We start from the raw sequence: 21,887 nt of genomic DNA, 5'->3' as shown, positions 1-21,887 counted from the left end.
CACCCTCCTGAATGTTCAGGCCCCGATCACTCAAAATCTTTTTCACTCCATCTTCCTACCTCCAATTTGGTCTCCCACTTCTCGTTCCCTCCACTTCTGACACATATATCATCTTGGTCAATCTTTCCTCACTCATTCTCTCTATGTGACCAAACCATTTCAAAACACCCTCTTCAACTCTCTCAACCACACTTTTCTTTATTTCTACACATCTCTCTTACCCTTACATTACTTACTCGATCAAACCACCTCACACCACATAGTGTCCTCAAACATCTCATTTCCAGCACATCCACCCTCCTCCGCACAACTCTATCCATAGCCCACGCCTCGCAACCATACAACATTGTTGGAACCACTATTCCTTCAAACATACCCATTTTTGCTTTCGGAGATTATAATCTCGACTTCCAAACATTCTTCAAGGCTCCCAGAATTTTCGCCCCCTCACCCGCCCAAAATTCTGGCATATATATATATATATATATATATATATATATATAAATATATATATATATATATATATATATATATATATATATATATATATATATATATATATATATATATATATATATATATATATCCATGGGGATAGGGGAGAAAGAATAATTCCCACGCATTCTTCAAGTGTCGTAGAAGGCGACTAAATGGGACGTGAGCGGGAAGTTGGAAACCCTCCCCTCCTTTTATTTCAACTTTCTAAAAGGGGAAAAACAAGAAAGAGTCACGCGGGGAGTGCTCATCCTCCTGGAAGTCTCAGACTGGGGTGTCTAAATGTGTGTGGATGTAACCTAGAAGAGAAAAAAGGAGAGATAGATTCTATATTTGAGGATAGGAACCTGGATGTTTTGGCTCGGAGTGAAACGAAGCTCAAGGGTAAAGGGGAAGAGTGGTTTGGGAATTTCTTGGGAGTAAAGTCAGGGGTTAGTGAGAGGACAAGAGCAAGTGAAGGAGTAGCACTACTCCTGAAACTTTAGTGGTGGGAGTATGTGATAGAATGTAAGAAAGTAAACTCTAGATTGATATGGGTAAAACTGAAAGTGGATGGAAAGAGATAGGTGATTATTGGTGCATATGCACCTGAGCATGAGAAGAGAGATCATGAGAGGCAAGTGTTTTGGGAGCAGCTGAGTGAGTGTGTTAGTAGTTTTGATGCACGAGACCGGGTTATAGTAATGGGTGATTTGAATGCAAAGGTTAGTAACGTGGTAGTTGAGGGAATAATTGGAGGACATGGGGTGTTCAGTGTTGTAAATGGAAATGGTGGTGAGCTTGTAGATTTATGTGAGGAAAAAAGACTTGTGATTGGGAATACCTGGTTTAAAAAGAGAGATATACATATGTATACGTATGTAATTAAGAGAGATGGCCAGAGAACGTGATTGGATTACGTGCTGATTGATAGGTGCGTGAAAGAGAGACTTTTGGATGTTAATATGCTGAGAGGTGCAACTGGAGGGATGTCTGATAATTATCTTGTGGAGGTGATGGTGAAGATTTGTAGAAGTTTTCAGAAAAGAAAAGAGAATGTTGGGGTGAAAAGAGCGATGGGAGTGAGTGAGCTTGGGAGGGAGACGTGTGTGAGGAAGTACTAGGAGAGACTGAGTACAAAATGGAAAAAGGTGAGAACAAAGGACATAAGGGGAGTGGGAGAAAAATGGTATGTATTTCGGGAAGCAGTGATGGCTTGCGCAAATGATGCACGTTGCATGAGAAACGTGGGAGGTGGGCAGATTAAAAAGGGTAGTGAGTGGTGGCATGAAGAGGTAAGAGTATTAGTGAAAGAAAAGAGAGATGCATCTGGACGGTTTTTGCACGGAAATAATGCAATCGACTGGTAGATGTATAAAAGAAAGAGGCAGGAGGTCAAGAGAAACGTGCAAGGGGTGAGAAAGAGTGCAAATGAGAGTTGGGGTGAAAGAGTATCATTAAATTTTAGGGAGAATAAAAAGATGTTTTGGAAGGAGGAAAATAAAGTGTGTAAAACAAGGGAACAAATGGAAACTTCAGTGAAGAGGGCTAATGGGGAGTGAATAACAAGTAGTGCTGATGGGAAAAGGAGACTGAGTGAGTATTTTGAAGGTTTGTTGAATGTATTTGATGATAGAGTGGCATATATATGGTTTTTTGGTCGAGGTGGTGTGCAAAGTGAGAGGGTTAGGGAAAATGATTTGGAAAACAGAGAAGGGGTAGTAAAAGCTTTGCTGAACATGAAAGCCGGTAAGGCATCGGGTTTCGATGGTATTGCAGAGGAATTTATTAAAAAAGTGTGTGACTTTATTGTTGACTGGTTGGTAAGGTTTTTAATGCATGTATGACTCATGGTGAGGTGCCTCAGGATTGGCGGAATGCTTGCATAGTGACATCGTACAAAGGTGTGTGCGAGAGGTAGCGTTAGGAAAAGACAACAGAGGCCACATTCGTTCACACTCAGTCTTAAGCTGTCATGTATAATACACCGAACCCAATGCTCATTTTCCATATCCAAGCACCAGAGAACTTTCCATGGTCTACTCCAGACACTCCACATGCCCTAATTCAATCCACTGACAACACGTCGACCCCAGTACAACACACCGTTCCCATTTACTCTATTCCTTGCACGCCTTTCATCCTCCTTCATGTTCACGCCCCGATCACTCAAAATCTTTTTCACTCCATCTTTCCACCTCCAATTTGGTCTCCCAATTCTCCTCGTTCCCCCACCTTTGACACATATATCGTCTTTGTCAATCTTACGTCAATCATTCTCTCCATGTGACCAAACCCTTTCAAAACACCTTCTTCTGCTCTCTCAACAACACTCTTTTTATTACCACACATCTCTCTTACCCTTTCATTACTTACTCGATTAAACCACCTCCCACCAAATACTGTCCTCAAACATCTCATTTCCAGCACATCCATCCTGCTCCGCACAACTCTATCTATAGCTCACGTATCGCAACCATATAACATTGTTGAAACCACTGTTCCTTAAAACATACCCATTTTCGCTTTCCAGAATAACTTTCTCGACTTCCACACATTTTTCAACGTTCTCCGAACTTTCGCCCCCTCTTCCACCCTATGATTCACTTCCGCTTCCATGATTCCATCCGCTGCCAAATACACTACCAGATATCTAAAACAATTCACATCCTCCAGTTTATCTCCATTCAAACCTACCCCCCAATTGACTTATCCCTTAACCCTACTGTACATAATGACCTTGCTCTTACTCACATTTACTCTTAGCTTTCTTCTTTCACAAACCTTACCAAACTCAGTCACCAGCTTCTGTAGTTTCTCACCGGAATCAGCCACCAGCGCTGTATTATCAGCGAGCAACATATGACTCACTTCCCAAGCTCTCTCATCCACAACAAACTGCATTCTTGCCCCTCTTTCTCTTTCACCTCCCTAACAACCCCATCCATAAACAAGTTAATCAACTACGGAGACAACACGCACCCCTGCCACAAACCAACATTCACTGAGAACCAACCACTTTCCTCTCTTCCTACACGCACACATGCCTTACGTCTTCGATAAAAACTTTTCACTGCTTCTAACAACTTGTCTCCCTCACAATATATTCTTAATACCTTCCACAGAGCATCTCTATCAACTCTATCATATGCCTTCTCCAGATCCGTAATGCTACATACAAAGGTATTTGCTTTTCCAAGTATTTCTCACATACATTCTTCAAAGGAAACACCTGATCCACACGTTTCTACCTCTTCTGAAATCGCACTGCTCTTCCTCAATCTGATGCTCTGTTCATGCCTTCACCCTCTCAATCAATACCCTCCCATATAATTTACCAGGAATACTCTACAAACTTATACCTCTGTAATTTCAGCATTCACCTTTGTCCCCTTTGCCTTTGTACAATGGCATTATGCAAGCATGCCGCCAATCCTCTGTCACCTCGACATGAGATATATGAAATAATCTTACCAACCAGTCAACAATACAGTCACCCCTTTTTTAAATAAATTCCACTGCAATACCATCCAAAACCGCTGCCTTGCTGGCTTTCATCTTCCGCAAAATTTTTATTACCTCTTCTCTGTTTACCAAATCATTCTTCCTAACCCTCTCTCTTTGCACAACACCGCGACCAAAACACAGTATATCTGCAACTCTATCATCAAACACATTTTACAAACGTTCAAAATACTGACTCCATCTCCTTCTCACATCACCACTACTTATCACATCCCTATTAGGCCCCTTCACTGATTTTCCCATTTGTTCCCTTGTCTTACGCACTTTCTTTACCTCCTTCAAAAACATCTTTTAATCCTTCCTAAAATTGAATGATACTGTCTCACTCCACCTCTCATTTCCCGTCTTTTTCTCCTCTTACACCTTTTTCTTGACCTCCTGCCTCTTTCTTTTATACATCTACCAATCATTTGCATTATCTACGTCTCCAAAAATCGTCTAAATGCCTCTCTCTTCTCTTTCACTAATAATCTTACTTCTTCATCCCACCACTCACTACCCTTCCTAATCAGCTACCACGTAATCCAATAACGCTCTCTGACTATCTCTTCTACTCACATACGCATACTTTTATATATCTCTTTTCAAACTAGGTATTCCCAATCACTAGTCCTTTTTTAGCACATGAATATATGTTCTTCACCATTTGCATTTACAACACTTAACACCCCAAGTACATCAATTATTCCCTCAACTGCCACATCACTCACCTTTGCATTCAAATCACCAATCACTATAACCCGGTCTCGTGCATTAAAACTACTAACACACTCACTCAGCTGCTCCCAAAACCCTTCCCTCTCATGCCCAGGTGCATATGCACCAATAATCACCCATCTCTCTCCATCCACTTTTAGTTTTACCCATATCAAACAAGAGTTTACTTTCTCACACTCTATTACATATTCCCACCACTCCTGTTTCAGGAGTAGTGCTAATCCTTTCCTTGCTCTTGTCCTTTCACTAACCCCTGAGTTTATTCCCAAGACATTGCTAAACCACTTTTCCCCTTTATCCTTGAGCATCGTTTCCATCAGAGCCAAAACATCCAGGATCCTTTCCTCAAACATACAACCTATACCTCATTTTTATCCTCTTAGTTATATCTACACACATTTAGACACCCAATCTGAGATTTCGAGAAGGATGAGCACTCCTTGCGTGACTGCTTCTTCCTTTCTCCTTTTAGGAAGAGAGAAGGCATATGATAAAGTTGACAGAGATGCTCTTTAGAAAGTATTAAGACTATATGGTGTGGGAGGCAAGTTGTTAGAAGCAGTGAAAAGTTTTATCGAGGATGTAATTCATGTGTACGTGTAGGAAGAGAGGAAAGTGATTGGTTCTCAGTGAATGTATGTTTGCGGCACTGGTGTGTGATGTCTACATGGTTGTTTAATTTGTTTATGGATGGGGTTGTTAGGGAGGTGAATGCAAGAGTTTTGGAAAGAGGGACAAGTATGCAGTCCGTTGTGGATGAGAGAGCTTGGGAAGTGAGTCAGTTATTGTTCGCTGATGATACATCGCTGGTGGCTGATTCATGTGAGAAACTGCAGAAGCTGGTAACTGAGTTTGGTAAAGTGTGTGAAAGAAGAAAGTTGAGAGGAAATGTGAATAAGAGCAAGGTTATTAGGTACAGTAGGGTTGAGGGTCAAGGCATTTGGGAGGCAAGTTTGAATGGAGAAAAACTGGAGGAAGTGAGGTGTTTTAAATATCTGGGAGTAGATTTGGCAGCGGATGGAACCATTGAAGCGGAAGTGAATCATTGGGTGGGGTAGGGGGCGAAAGTGCTGGGAGCCTTGAAGAATGTGTGGAAGTCGAGAACATTATCTCGGAAAGCAAAAATGGGTCTGTTTGAAGGAATAGTGGTTCCAACAATGTTCTATGGTGTCGAGGCGTGGGCTATGGATAGAGATGTGCGTAGGAGGGTGGATGTGCTGGAAATGAGATGTTTGAGGACAATATGTGGTGTGAGGTGGTTTGATCGAGTAAGTAATGTAAGGGTAAGAGAGATGTGTGGTAATAAAAAGAGTATGGTTGAGAAAGCAGAAGATGGTGTTTTGAAATGGTTTGGCCACATGGAGAGAATGAGTGAGGAAAGATTGACCAAGAGGATATATGTGTCAGAGGTGGAGGGAACGAGGAGAAGTGGGAGACCAAATTGGACGTGAAACGAAGGCGTGAAAAAGATTTTGAGTGATCGGGGCCTGAACATGCAGGAGGGTGAAAGGAGTGAAAGGAATGGCGTGAATAGGAACGATATGGTATACGGGGGTCGACGTGCTGTAAGTCGATTGAACCTTGGCATGTGAAGCGTTTGGGGTAAACCATGGAAAGTTGTGTGGGGCCTGGATGTGGAAAGGGAGCAGTGGTTTCGGTGCATTATCACATGACAGCTAGAGACTGAGTGTGAACGAATTTGGCATTTGTTGTCTTTTCCTAGCGCTACCTCCCACACATGAGGTGTGAGGGGGTTGTTATTTCTTGTGTGGCGAGGTTGCGAAGGGAATGAATAAAGGCAGACAGTATGAATTATGTACATGTGTATATATGCATATGTCTTTGGGTGTATATATATGTAAACGTTGAGATGTATAGGTATGTATATTTGCGTGTGTGGACGTGTATGTATATACATGTGTATGTGGATGGGTTGGGCCATTCCTTCGTCTGTTTCCTTAAGGTATTTCGCTCATGCGCGAGACAGTGACAAAGCAAAAAAAAAAAAAAAAATCATATATATATATATATATATATATATATATATATATATATATATATATATATATATATATATATATATATATATATATATATATATATATATATATATATTTTTTTTTTTTTCTTTTTTGCTTTGTAGCTGTCTCCCGCGTTTGCGAGGTAGCGCAAGGAAACAGACGAAAGAAATGGCCCAACCCACCCCCATAACCATGTATATACATACGTCCACACACGCAAATATACATACCTACACAGCTTTCCATGGTTTACCCCAGACGCTTCACATGCCTTGATTCAATCCACTGACAGCACGTCAACCTCGGTATTCCACATCGCTCCAATTCACTCTATTCCTTGCCCTCCTTTCACCCTCCTGCATGTTCAGGCCCCGATCACACAAAATCCTTTTCACTCCATCTTTCCACCTCCAATTTGGTCTCCCTCTTCTCCTCGTTCCCTCCACCTCCGACACATATATCCTCTTGGTCAATATTTCCTCACTCATTCTCTCCATGTGCCCAAACCATTTTAAAACACCCTCTTCTGCTCTCTCAACCACGCTCTTTTTATTTCCACACATCTCTTTAACCTTACGTTACTTACTCGATCAAACCACCTCACACCACACATTGTCCTCAAACATCTCATTTCCAGCACATCCATCCTCCTGCGCACAACTCTATCCACAGCCCACGCCTCGCATATATATATATATATATATATATATATATATATATATATTATATATATATATATATATATATATATATATATATATATATATATATATATATATATATATATATATATATATATACATATATATATATATATATATATATATATACATATATATATACATATGGCGACTAGAGGGAACGGGAGCTGGATGCCATAAATCATCCCCTCCTTGTATTCTAACTTTTCAAAAATGGGAAACAGAAGGAGTCACGCGGGGAGTTCTCATCCTCCTCGTAGACTCAGATTGGGGTGTCTAAATGTGTGTGGATGTAACCAAGATGTGAAAAAAGGAGAGATAGGTAGTATGTTTGAGGAAAGGAACCTGGATGTTTTGGCTCTGAGTGAAACGAAGCTCAAGGGTTAAGGGAAGAGTGGTTTGGGAATGTCTTGGGAGTAAAGTCAGGGGTTAGTGAGAGGACAAGAGCAAGGGAAGGAGTAGCAGTACTCCTGAAACAGGAGTTGTGGAAGTATGTGATAGAATGTAAGAAAGTAAACTGTCGATTAATACGGGTAAAACTGAAAGTTGATGGAGAGAGATGGGTGATTATTTGTGCATATGCACCTGGGCATGAGAAGAAAGATCATGAGAGGCAAGTGTTTTGGGAGCAACTGAATGAGTGTGTTAGTGGTTTTGATGCACAAGACTGGGTTATAGTGATGGGTGATTTGAATGTAAAGATGAGCAATGTGGCAGTTGAGGGAATAATTGGTATACATGGGGTGTTCAGTGTTGTAAATGGAAATGGTGAAGAGCTTGTAGATTTGTATGCTGAAAAAGGACTGGCGATTGGGAATACATGGTTTAAAAAGCGAGATATACATAAGTATACGTATGTACGTAGGCGAGATGGCCAGAGAGCGTTATTGGATTACCTGTTAATTGACAGGCGTGTGATTGAGAGACTTTTGAATATTAATGTGCTGAGAGGTGCAACTGGAAGGATGTCTGATCATTTACTTGTGGAGGCTAAGGTGAAGATTTGTATGGGTTTTCAGAAAAGAAGAGTGAATGTTGGGGTGAAGAGGGTGGTGAGAGTAAGTGAGCTTGGTAAGGAGACTTGTATGAGGAAGCACCAGGAGAGACTGAGTACAAAATGGAAAAAGGTGAAAACAGTGGAAGTAAGGGGAGTGGGGGAGTAATGGGATGTATTTAGGGAATCAGTGATGGAGTGCGCTGAAGATGCTTGTGGTATGAGAAGAGTGGGAGGTGGGTTGATTAGAAAGGGTAGTGAGTTGTAGGGATGAAGAAATAAGATTATGAGTGAAAGAGAAGAGAGAGGCATTTGGACGATTTTTGCAATGATAAAATGCAATTGAGTGGGAGATGTATCAAATAAAGAGACAGGAGGTCAAGAGAAAGGTACAAGAGGTGAAAAAGAGGGCAAATGAGAGTTGGGGTGAGAGAGTATCATTAAATTTTAGGGAGAATAAAAAGATGTTCTGGAAGGAGGTAAATAAAGTGCGTAAGACAAGGGAGCAAATGGGAACTTCAGTGAAGGGCGCTAATGGGGAGGTGATAACAAGTGGTGGTGATGTGAGAAGGAGATGGAGTGAGTATTTTGAAGGTTTGTTGAATGTGTTTGATGATAGAGTGGTAGATATAGGGTGTTTTGGTCGAGGTGGTGTGCAAATTGAGAGGGTTAGGGAAAATGATTTGGTAAACAGAGAAGAGGTAGTAAAAGCTTTGCGGTAGATGAAAGCCGGCAAGGCAGCAGGTTTGGATGGTATTCCAACGGAATCTATCTAAAAAGGGCGTGACTGTATTGTTGACTAGTTGGTAAGGTTATTTAATGTATGTATGACTCATGGTGAAGTGCCTGAGGATTGGCGGAATGCGTGCATAATGCCATTATACAAAGGCAAAGGGGATAAGAGTGAGTGCTCAAATTACAGAGGTATAAGTTTGTTGCGTATTCCTGGTAAATTATATGGTAGGGTATTGATTGAGAGGGTGAAGGCATGTACAGAGCATCAGATTGGGGAAGAGCAGTGTGGTGTCAGAAGTGGTAGAGGATGTTTGGATCAGGTGTTTGCTTTGAAGAATGTATATGAGAAATACTTAGAAAAGCAAATGGATTTGTATGTAGCATTTATGGATCTGGAGAAGGAATATGATAGAGTTGATAGAGATGCTCTGTCGAAGGTATTAAGAATATGTGGTGTGGGAGGCAAGTTGTTAGAAGCAGTGAAAAGTTTTTATCGAGGATGTAAGGCATGTGTACGTGTAGGAAGAGAGGAAAGTGATTGGTTCTTAGTGAATGTAGGTTTGCGGCAGGGGTGTGTGATGTCTCCATGGTTGTTTAATTTGTTTATGGTTGGGGTTGTTAGCGAGGTGAATGCAAGACCTTTGGAAAGAGGGGTAAGTATGAAGTCTGTTGTGGATGAGAAAGCCTGGGAAGTGAGTCAGTTGTTGTTCGTTGATGATACAGCGCTGGTGGCTGATTCATGTGAGAAACTGCAGAAGCTGGTGACTGAGTTTGGTAAAGTGTGTGAAAGAAGAAAGTTAAGAGTAAATGTGAATAAGAGCAAGGTTATTAGGTACAGTAGGGTTGAGGGTCAAGTCAATTGGGAGGTAAGTTTGAATGGAGAAAAACTAGAGGAAGTAAAGTGTTTTAGATATCTGGGAGTGGATCTGGCAGCGGATGGAACCATTGAAGCGGAAGTGAATCATAGGGTGGGGGAGGGGGCGAAAATCCTGGGAGCCTTGAAGAATGTGTGGAAGTCGAGAACATTATCTCGGAAAGCAAAAATGGGTATGTTTGAAGGAATAGTGGTTCCAACAATGATGTATGGTTGCGATTCGTGGGCTATTGATAGGGCTGTGCGCAGAAGGATGGATGTGCTGGAAATGAGATGTTTGAGGACAATATGTGGTGTGAGGTGGTTTGATCGATTAAGTAATGTAAGGGTAAGAGGGATGTGTGGAAATAAAAAGAGCGTGGTTGAGAGAGCAGAAGAGGGTGTTTTGAAATCGTTTGGGCACATGGAGAGAATGAGTGAGGAAAGATTGACCAAGAGGATATATGTGTCGGAGGTGGAGGGAACGAGGAGAAGTGGGAGACCAAATTGGAGGTGGAAAGATGAAGTGAAAAAGATTTTGAGTGATCGGGGCCTGAACACGCAGGACGGTGAAATGCGGGCAAGGAATAGAGTGAATTGCATCGATGTGATATACCGGGGTTGACGTGTTGTTAGTGGATTGAATCAGGGCATGTGAAACGTCTGGGGTAAACCATGGAAAGTTGTGTGGGGCCTGGATGTGGAAAGGGAGCTGTGGTTTCGGGCATTATTGCATGACAGCTAGAGACTAAGTGTGAACGAATTGGGCCTTTGTTGTCTTTTCCTAGCGCTACCTCGCACCCATGAGGGGGGGAAGGGGATGGTATTCCATGTGTGGCGATATGGCGATGGGAATGAATAAAGGCAGACAGTGTGAATTGTGTGCATGGGTATATATGTATGTGTCTGTGTGTGTATATATATGTGTATATTGAGATATATAGGTATGTATATTTGCGTGTGTGGACGTGTATATATATATATGTGTATGGGGGTGGGTTGGGCCATTTCATTCGTCTGTTTCCTTGCTCTACCTCGCAAACACGGGAGACAGCGACAAAACAAAATAAAATAAATATAGATATATAAATTCATTGGAAAGGATTAGAGTTTTGCGAGTGATCAAGTTATTCCTATGAGTCCACGATGAAATTTGAAACACGAAAAGTACCCAAGTGCACTTTCGTGTAATAATAACATCATCAGGGGAGACACAAGAGAGAAATATAACAATCTGTTGATATACATCTAAGAGACGAAGCTAGGACTCCATTTGGTAAACATGTGGTTGTCGAAAACATTTTTTGGACAATCACTTGTTTACTACCTTATTTCTGTTTACCAAATCATTTCCCTAACCCGCTCACTTTGCACAACACCTCGACCAAAACACCCTATATCTGCCATTCTATCATCAAACACATTCAACAAACATTCCAAATACTTTCTCCATCTCCTTCTCACATCACCACTACTTGTTATCACCTCCCCATTAGCCCCCTTCATTGAAGTTTCCATTTGTTCCATTTTCTTACACACTTTATTTCCCTCCTCCAAAATATCATTTTATTCTCCCTAAAATTTAATGGTACTCTATCACGGCAACTCTCATATGATATCTTTTTCACATCTTGCACCTTTCTCTTGACCTACTGCCTGTTTTTTTTTATACATCTCCTACTCATTTGAATTATTTCCCGGCAAAAATCGTCCAAATGTCCCTCTCTTCTCTTTCACTAATAATCTTACTTCTTCATCCCACTACTCACTGCCCTTTCTAATCTGCCCACCTCCCACGCTCCTCATGCCAAGAGCATGTTTTGCGCAAGCTAAAGTATGTTGGTAGGAGAGATGGCCAGAGAGCGTTATTGGATTATGTTAATTGATAGGCGCGCGAAAGATAGACTTTTGGATGTGAATGTGCTGAGAGGTGAAACTGGAGGACTGTCTGATCATTATCTTGTGGAGGCGAAGGTGAAGGTTTGTGGAGGTTTTCAGAAAAGAAGAGAGAATGTTGGGGTGAAGAGAGTGGTGAGAGTGAGTGAGCTTGGGAAGGAGACTTGTGTAAGGAAGTACCAGGAGAGACTGAGTACAGAATGGAAAAAGGTGAGAACAAAGGAGGTAAGGGGAGTATGGGAGGACACGGATGTATTTAGTGAAGCAGTGATGGTTAGCTCAAAATATGATTGTGGCATGAGAAGCGTGGGAGATAGGTTGATTAGAAAGAATAGTAAGTGGTGCGATGAAGAAGTAGGATTATTAGTGAAAGAGAAGAGAGAGGCATTTGGACGATTTTTGCAGGGAAATAAAGCAAATTAGTGAGAGATGTATAAAAGAAAGAGGCAGAAGGTCAAGAGAAAGGTGCAAGAGGTGAAAAAGATGGCATATGAGAGTTGGGGTGAGAGAGTATCATTAAATTTTATTGGAAAAAGGGAAATAAAGTGCGTCAGACAAGGGAACAAATGGAAACTTCAGTGAAGGGGACTAATGCAGAGGTGATAACATGTTGTGATAATGTGAGAAGGAGATGGAATGAGTATTTTGAAGGTTTGTTGAATGTGTTTGATAATAGAGTGGCAGATATAGGGTGTTTTGGTGGAGGTGGTGTGCAAGGTGAGAGGGTTAGGGAAAATGATTTGGTAAACACAAGAGGTAGTGAAAGCTTTGCGGAAGATGAAAGCCGGGGAGGCAGCAGGTTTGTATGGTATTGCAGTTAAATTTATTAAAAAAGTGGGTGACTGTATTGTTGACTGGTTGGTAAGGTTATTTAATGTATGTATGACTCATGATGAGGTGCCTGAGGATTTTCGGAAAGCTTGCATAGTGCCACTGTACAAAGGCAAAGGGGTTAAGAGTGAGTGCTCAAATTACAGAGGTATAAGTTTGTTGAGTATTCCTGGTAAATTATATGGGAGGGTATTGATTGAGAGGGTGAAGGCATGCACAGGGCATCAGATTGGGGAAGAGCAGTGTGTTTTCAAAAGTGGTAGAGGATGTGAGGATCAGGTGCTTGCTTTGAAGAATGTTTGTGATAAATATTTGGAAAAATCAAATGGATTTGTATGAAGCATTTATGGATCTGGAGAAGGCATATGATAGAGTTAATAGAGATGCTCTGTGGTAGGTACTAAGAATATATGATGCGGGAGGCAAGTTGTTAGAAGCAGTGAAAAGTTTTTATCGAGGATGTAAGGCATGTGTACGTGTAGGAAAAAAGGAAAGTAATTGGTTCTCAGAGAATATAGGTTTACGGCAAGGCTCTGTGATGTCTCCTTGGCTTTTTACTTCGTTTATGGATTGGGTTGTTAGGGAGGTGAATGCAAGAGTTTTGAAAAGAGGGGCAAGTATGCAGTCTATTGTAGAGGAGAGAGCTTGGGAAGTGAGTCACTTGTTGTTCGCTGATGATACAGCGCTGGTGGCTGATTCATGTGAGAAACTGCAGAAGCTGGTGACTGAGTTTGGTAAAGTGTGTGAAAGAAGAAAGTTGAGAGTAAATGTGAATAAGAGCAATCTTATTAGGTACAGTAGGGTTGAGGGTCAATTCATGTGGGAGGTAAGTTTGAATAGAGAAAAACTGGAGGAAGTAAAGTGTTTTAGATATCTGGGAGTGGATCTGGCAGCGGATGGAACCATGGAAACGGAAGTGAATCATAGGGTGGGGGAGGTGGCGAAAATTCTGGGAGCCTTGAAGAATTTTTGGAAGTCGAGAACATTATCTCGGAAATCAAAAATGGGTATGTTTGAAGAAATAGTGGTTCCAACAATGTTGTATGGTGTCGAAGCCAGGGCTATGGATAGAGTTGTGCGCAGGAGGGTGGATGTGCTGGAAATGAGATGTTTGAGGACAATATGTGGTGTGAGGTGGTTTGATCGAGTAAGTAATGTAAGGGTAAGAGAGATGTGTGGAAATAAAGAGTGTGGTTGAGAGAACAGAAGAGAGTGTTTTGAAATGGTTTGGTCACATGGAGAGAATGAGTGAGGAAAGATTGTCCAAGAAGATATACGCGTCAGAGGTGGAGGGAACGAGGAGAAGTAGGAGACCAAATTGGAGGTGGAAAGATGGAGTGAAAAAGATTTAGAGTGATCGGGGCCTGAACATTCAGGAGGGTGAAAGGCATGCAAGGAATAGAGTGAATTGGAACGATGTGCTATACCGGGGTCGACGTGCTGTCAATGGATTGAACTAGGGCATGTGAAGCGTCTGGGGTAAACCATGGAGAATTCTGTGGGAACTGGATGTGGAAAGTGAGCTGTGGTTTCGGGCATTATTACATGGCAGCTAGAGACTGAGTATGAACGAATGGGGTCTTTGTTGTCTTTTCCTAGCGCTACCTCGCACACATGAGGGGGGAGGAGGTTGTTATACCATATGTGGCGAGGTGGCGATGGGAATAAATAAAGGCAGACAGTATGAATTTTGTACATGTGTATACATGTATATGTCTGTGTGTGTGTATATGTATCTATACATTGAGATGTATAGGTATGTATATTTGCGTGTGTGGACGTGCATGTATATACATGTGTATGTGGGCGGGTTGCGCCATTCTTTCGCCTGTTTCCTTGCGCTACCTCGCTAACGCGGGAGACAGCGACAAAGCATATATATATATATATATATATATATATATATATATATATATTTATATATATATATATATATATATATATATATATATATATATATATATATATATATATATATATATATATATATATATATATATATATATATATATATATATATATATATATATATATATATATATATATATATATTCATATATATATACATATATATATATATATATATATATATATATATATATATATATATATATATATATATATATATATATATATATATATATATACATATATATATATATATTTCTTTCATACTATTCGCCATTTCCCGCATTAGCGAGGTAGCGTTAAGAACAGAGGACTGGGCCTTTAAGTCAATATCCTCATCTGGCCCCTTCTCTGTTCCTTCTTTGGGAAAAAAAAAAAAGAGGGTAGGATCTCCAGCCTCCCGCTCCCTTCCCTTTTAGTCGCCTTCTACGGCACGCACTGAATACGTGGGAAGTATTCTTTCTCCCCTATCCCCAGGGATAATATATATATATATATATAAATATATATATATATATATATTATCCCTGGGGATAGGGGAGAAAGAATACTTCCCACGTATTCCCTGCGTGTCGTAGAAGGCGACTAAAAGGGGAGGGAGCGGGTGGCTGGAAACCCTCCCCTCTCTTTTTTTTTTTTAATTTTCCAAAAGAAGGAACAAAGTCGGGGGCCAGGTGAGGATATTCCCTCAAAGGCCCAGTCCTCTGTTCTTAACGCTACCTCGCTAATGCGGGAAATGGCGAGTAGTATGAAACAAAATATATATATATATATATATATATATATATATATATATATATATATATATATATATATATATATATATATATATATATATATTTATTCATTTATTTATTAATTTATTTCTATATATATATATATATATATATATATATATATATATATATATGTATATATATATATATATATATATATATATATATATATATATATATATATATATATATATATATATATATATATATATATATATATATATATATGTATTTTTCTTTTTTTTTTTTTTTTGCTTTGTCGCTGTCTCCCGCGTTTGTGAGGTAGCGCAAGGAAACAGACGAAAGAAATGGCCCAACCCACCCCCATACACATGTATATACATACGTCCACACACGCAACTATACATACCTACACAGCTTTCCATGGTTTACCCGAGACGCATCACATGCCCGGATTCAATCTACTGACAGCACGTCAACCCCGGTATACTACATCGATCCAATTCACTCTATTCCTTGCCCTCCTTTCACCCTCCTGCATGTTCAGGCCCCGATCACACAAAATCTTTTTCACTCCATCTTTCCACCTCCAATTTGGTCTCCCACTTCTCGTTCCCTCCACCTCCGACACATATATCCTCTTGGTCAATCTTTCCTCACTCATTCTATACTTGTGCCCAAACCATTTTAAAACTCCCTCTTCTGCTCTCTCAACCACGCTCTTTTTATTTCCACACATCTCTTTTACCCTTAAGTTACTTACTCGATCAAACCACCTCACACCTCACATTGTCCTCAAGCATCTCATTTCCAGCACATACATCCTCCTGCGCACAACTCTCTCCATAGCCCACACCTCGCAACTATACAACATTGATGGAACCACTATTCTTTCAAACATACCCATTTTTGCTTTCCGAGATGATGTTCTCAACTTCCAGACATTCTTGAAGGCCCCCAGGGTTTTCGCCCCCTCCCCCACCCTATGATCCACTTCCGCTTCCATGGTTCCATCCGCTGCCAGATCCACTCCCAGATTTCTAAAACACTTTACTTTATATATATATATATATATATATATATATATATATATATATATATATATATATATATATATATATATATATATATATATATATGTATATATATAAATATATATATCTTTCTTTTCTTTCAAACTATTCGCCATTTCCCGCATTAGCGAGGTAGCGTTAAGAACAGAGGACTGGGCCTTTGAGGGAATACCTTCACCTGGCCCAATTCTCTGTTCCTTCTTTTGGAAAATTAAAAAAAAAAAAAAACGAGAGGGGAGGATTTCCAGCCCCCAGCTCCCTCCCCTTTTAGTCGCCTTCTACGACACGCAGGGAATACGTGGGAAGTATTCCTTCTCCCCTATCCCCAGGGATAATATATATATATTATGGAGAAAAACTGGAGGAAGTGAAGTGTTTTAGATATCTGGGAGTGGATCTGGCAGCGGATGGAACCATGGAAGCGGAAGTGGATCATAGGGTGGGGGAGGGGGCGAAAATTCTGGGGGCCTTGAAGAATGTGTGGAAGTCGAGAACATTATCTCGGAAAGCAAAAATGGCTATGTTTGAAGGAATAGTGGTTCCAACAATGTTGTATGGTTGCGAGGCGTGGGCTATGGATAGAGTTGTGCGCAGGAGGATGGATGTGCTGGAAATGAGATGTTTGAGGACAATGTGTGGTGTGAGGTGGTTTGATCGAGTGAGTAACGTAAGGGTAAGAGAGATGTGTGGAAATAAAAAGAGCGTGGTTGAGAGAGCAGAAGAGGGTGTTTTGAAGTGGTTTGGGCACATGGAGAGAATGAGTGAGGAAAGATTGACCAAGTGGATATATGTGTCGGAGGTGGAGGGAACGAGGAGAAGAGGGAGACCAAATTGGAGGTGGAAAGATGGAGTGAAAAAGATTTTCTGTGATCGGGGCCTGAACATGCAGGAGGGTGAAAGGAGGGCAAGGAATAGAGTGAATTGGAGCGATGTGGTATACCGGGGTTGACGTGCTGTCAGTGGATTGAATCAAGGCATGTGAAGCGTCTGGGGTAAACCATGGAAAGCTGTGTAGGTATGTATATTTGCGTGTGTGGACGTATGTACATACATGTGTATGGGGGGGGGTTGGGCCATTTCTTTCGTCTGTTTCCTTGCGCTACCTCGCAAACGCGGGAGACAGCGACAAAGTATAAAAAAAAAAAAAAGTATATATATATATATATATATATATATATATATATATATATATATATATATATATATATATATATATATAAGGGAGCGGGGGGCTGGAAATCCTCCCCTCTCGTTTTTAGATTTCCTAAAGAAGGAACAGAGGGGTCCAAGTGAGGATATTCCCTCTAAGGCTCAGTCCTCTGTTCTTAACGCTACCTCGCTAATGCGGGAAATGGCGAATAGTATGAAAAAAAAAAATATATATATATATATATATATATATATATATATATATATATATATATATATATATATATATATATATATATATATATATACATATATATTTACTGATAACGATGGGGAAAATGAAACACAGTTCCCAAGTGCACTTTCGTAAAATGATCACATCGTAAGGGAAGATACAAGAATGAGATAGACATAAATAAGGTTGTTAATATACAAGTAAGAGACGTAGCTAAGAAGAGCGTATTGGTGACAATAAGTGAATGCGTGTGTAGTTGTGTGGGTTTATATATAATAGTCATACTGGACCAAACTTCAGTACTTACTGACAATGAGAATTGTCGTCACAATTTTAAGATAAAGACTGCAGAGTGTCATATTACGAGAGAGAACTAGGGTTGATGGAGGAAGGTGGGTTACTGTAAAGTTGTATAGATTATCACTTCGTCTTGTCCACGAAGGCTGATGAATATGGCAACTGTTGCGAGTATATCCCTTGATCGATGTAAGAAAGATGTGGAGAATAAAGTACAGCCAAGTTTTTTAAGACATTGGTAGTTTTAGAGATGTTTTGATACCACTGACCTCAGCCTACTGAGGTTAGTTGAGTTTACAAAGAGGTTATCACTGCAGATGAGAGGTGGCTGGGTGTTATATTTTATATACGTAATGGTCAGTGGGTGAGCTTTTGGTGCATTTCATATCAGGAGTTTTCTTTTTGCGTGAGGGTTGTCAGATCGGACTTACGAGAGATGTAGTGAATGGTGTTTGTAATGAGATAATTGTAGACTTGTTAAGTAGAGCAACAGAACATAATCCTCTGAAACTTTTCACCTGTGTATAAGTTCGTATGTTTTGTTGTTGGTAAAAAACCTGTACATAGAAGGAAGAAGCTGGGTAAGATCAGAGTTCTGAGAACTCCAACTATATTTGTACTGTATGAAGTGTGACCCATTTACCTCTTCTTGGAAGTCTCATTTGGACAGAAATGATATCTGAAATACTAGAAAATCAGGAAAACGAACAAAAGAATCTGATACTTAACTCTGTTGAAGGCTTTCTAAATACTCAAACCAAGCAGAAGATATTCACCAAATTCACAAAATTGTAATAGTATGATTGTACTGTTGAACAAAATGGTCTCGCTGCTGAGTGGTGATGAATTTTTGTAATCGAGGATACATAGGTGATCTGTGTTTCTCTGTAATTTGTATAAGGAAATATGTGATGGTTAGGACTACTTAGAAAAAAGTACATATTATACAGTAGGGAAATTCTGCCCTCAGACAAGACAGTCATCACAGACGACCATGTTTACATCTTTGTGTGGAAACATGTTCTAGGAAAGTTTACCTCGTTTACCTCTGCTCTGGGAGGGAGTTCATGGACTGTACTATGAACAAGGACAACTCACGTGAAATTGAGTGACTTGGCGATGAGCTGCAGGAGGGTGACCATGGGCCCCATGAAGGAGGTAGGAGCGCCCTGCGTACCGCCCCTGGTTAAGGCCGCGTGTGGTTGGTACTCTTCTGCCACCACTACCAGCGAAGCTCCATGCTCGAACCTGGTCAGTACAGCACAGTTAACACGAACCTTATGAATATCCACCACGCACATGGTAGCATGCAACGCTTACGCTCACCTTACAAGCTATTACAGTTTTATACGACACCCACACAATGCTATCTTAAGCTTTCATCATGTCTTAAAATACTCAACACCAAGTCTCTAACATAAACATCCCTTTGAATAAAGGTTTGTTCTCTTATCTTCAAGCATCAGCTGATCTCTTACACTATTTGTAACATATCTGTGTAGAGAGATCATGTTATTTCTCATTATAAATGAGGATGTTTGGTGGCGTCTCTTCGTACATCTGTGCACACAACCTTCACACACGTAATAGTGTCACCACATTAACGCACCTCCTTACTGTACCAAAGTAGTGTCTCTCTTACTTCCCTCACCGACATAGCTTTTGTCATCTAACCCCTGCATCATTTCGTCCGACATAAGCTTACCTTCAATCTTACCTATATGACACAGCCGGCCTACATTCAGGGGGGTATAAAGCTGACCTCCCAGACACTTCCAGCTTACTTATGAAACACATGGCAATAACTTTCAAGAAACTGTCAGTTTACTACAATTTCTGATATCTTTCGAAGCCTTTTCTCCCTTTTCAAGGATTCATTCATATTTGGGTAAGTAACAAAGAAAACACTCTATACACCCCATTATCTTTCCTCTGGATAACAAAGATAATCTAATTAAAAGTCTTTGTTGTCCTGTGTGTTGTGTTTACCTGGAGAACTTGTCGGGGAAGAGAGGGAGTTGGGTGGTGAGGACGAGCCCTCGATGGGGCGACCAGGAGGCCACCTTCAGGGCCTGGGTTTCCTTGGGGCTGTAAGGCGGGTATATGTACACGAAGCCCCTGTGGTGGGAGAGTCCCTTTGGTAATCCTAGAACACTGCTCGAAAAAAAATGCCAGATTTTGGCGTGTTTAGCTCTAGGTAAGAGTTCCTGTGGAAATGCTATTGTACCTCTGTGTCGGTGGCTAATTCTGCATGGTTATTTATTGCAATGAATGGTCATGCATAATGCATAATCACGTGGGATTGTCAATTTCGGTCAGAAAGATGGACGCTTAAGAGATCAAAGCTTTTATTATCTTTCTTTACATTTGTTTCAACAGCGATGTGCTCGATCATTAGGTCATCGCCCGACTTACCTCTGTGACTTTGGTGTAACTTCGACGATGAGCAGCATGGAGTTGGTCATGGAGAATGTCCTTTTAAGGTCCTGCATTTGCTGGAGCGGTAGGCGGGTGAGGACGAGGAGCCTGGTGGACCACACCAGGAGGCGGCCCTTGAGGGACCAGTGGGCGAAGGCGGCGAGGAAGGCTGGGTCGTCGCTCACCACCACCACCGTCACGCACCATGACAACTGACGTAGCTGGTGGTGCCGTTATTATTTAGTATATGTGAAGTAATAGTGACCTACCCGCCTCAACACTGACGATGAAGTGATTTCCCAAAAGTGACCAACCCACCCAAGCAGCGAGGGAAGTAATGAATAATGTGATGTGAATCTGCTGTGATTCAAGTCATCTACCCGCCTCGGCAATAACGTGAGAAAGATCTACTCTCCTCAGAAGCAACATGTAAGTGTTCTACCTACCTCAGTGATGATGAGAGTAACCTACCTGCTTGGGCGTTATCATAAGCGTGACATAACATTTTTAGTGAAAGTGGTATGGTAGCTTACCCGTCGAGCCTGGCTGACTACCCTGGAGAGCATCACCTGCGTCATGTTATCATCTTGGCCGTCCATTACCACCTGGAACACCCCCACACCCCAGGGCGCCTTCAACCGGACCAGTTCCTAAAACAGGGATTTTCACAGTTGTCAAAATATCACTTTTCTATACATCAAGAAAGAAGTAAATCTTAAGTTTATCACTACATGGCAACACAGGAAAGAGAGAGTTCTCACCACAAACACAGAGGCGTCTGACGTGTTCCCGTCTGGCAGGAGGATGATTGAACACTGGGAGTGTGTGGCTCCGGCTAACACACTCTCCATTACACCAGCCGCTAGCCTGAACGTCTCTTGCTTGGCTGAAGATGATGTGAATTACATTGTGTGAGATAATTACTGTCACCTTACAACTTATGAAACAATACTGGTGGATACGATGGTGAGGAGCCTTTTATGAAGTATTCACTGGTTACTGAAACCTTATAAAGAACTATGGTGAATATGCTGGTGCAACGTGAACGATTCAGGTGAGGTTAAAAAACTGGTTTAGTTTAAAATGTATTGTTCAGACGACAGCGGTATATATGGTCGGTTCCGCTTTCCCATATCTTACTGAAAATTTTACGGAAAATGTTATTCATTTATGATGTAATCAAATCATAATCCTCTGCCAAAACACATCAATGTAATACTTAGAGAAGATGTAAAATTCACCAGCATCACTTGAAACCTGGAGAACAGTGGGAGCATCAAAGATAAGGAATAGGTCGTGCATGAATGAGAACAACAGGCATAG

General features: G+C 40.8%; 1 protein-coding gene across 1 annotated transcript in view; it reads right to left on the bottom strand.

Annotated features, from left to right (window-relative positions):
- Window positions 1-21,668, bottom strand: part of LOC139753935 (probable glutamate receptor) — a 133,967-nt gene extending 112,299 nt beyond the window's left edge. The window contains exons 1-4 of the mRNA XM_071670894.1: window positions 21,098-21,668; window positions 20,562-20,785; window positions 20,136-20,264; window positions 19,245-19,394 (exon numbers count right to left, since the gene is read on the bottom strand). Of these exons, the coding sequence (XP_071526995.1) occupies window positions 19,245-19,394; window positions 20,136-20,264; window positions 20,562-20,785; window positions 21,098-21,163 (569 nt within the window). The 5' untranslated portion in view covers window positions 21,164-21,668. The remainder of the gene's footprint in view (window positions 1-19,244; window positions 19,395-20,135; window positions 20,265-20,561; window positions 20,786-21,097) is intronic.
- Window positions 21,669-21,887: the final 219 nt, after the last annotated feature.

This window comes from Panulirus ornatus, chromosome 16 (genome assembly GCF_036320965.1).
Source record: "Panulirus ornatus isolate Po-2019 chromosome 16, ASM3632096v1, whole genome shotgun sequence".
NCBI lineage: Eukaryota > Metazoa > Arthropoda > Malacostraca > Decapoda > Palinuridae > Panulirus > Panulirus ornatus.
Note: the sequence above shows the minus strand (reverse complement) of the source record. Positions and strands in the feature narration are given on the sequence as shown.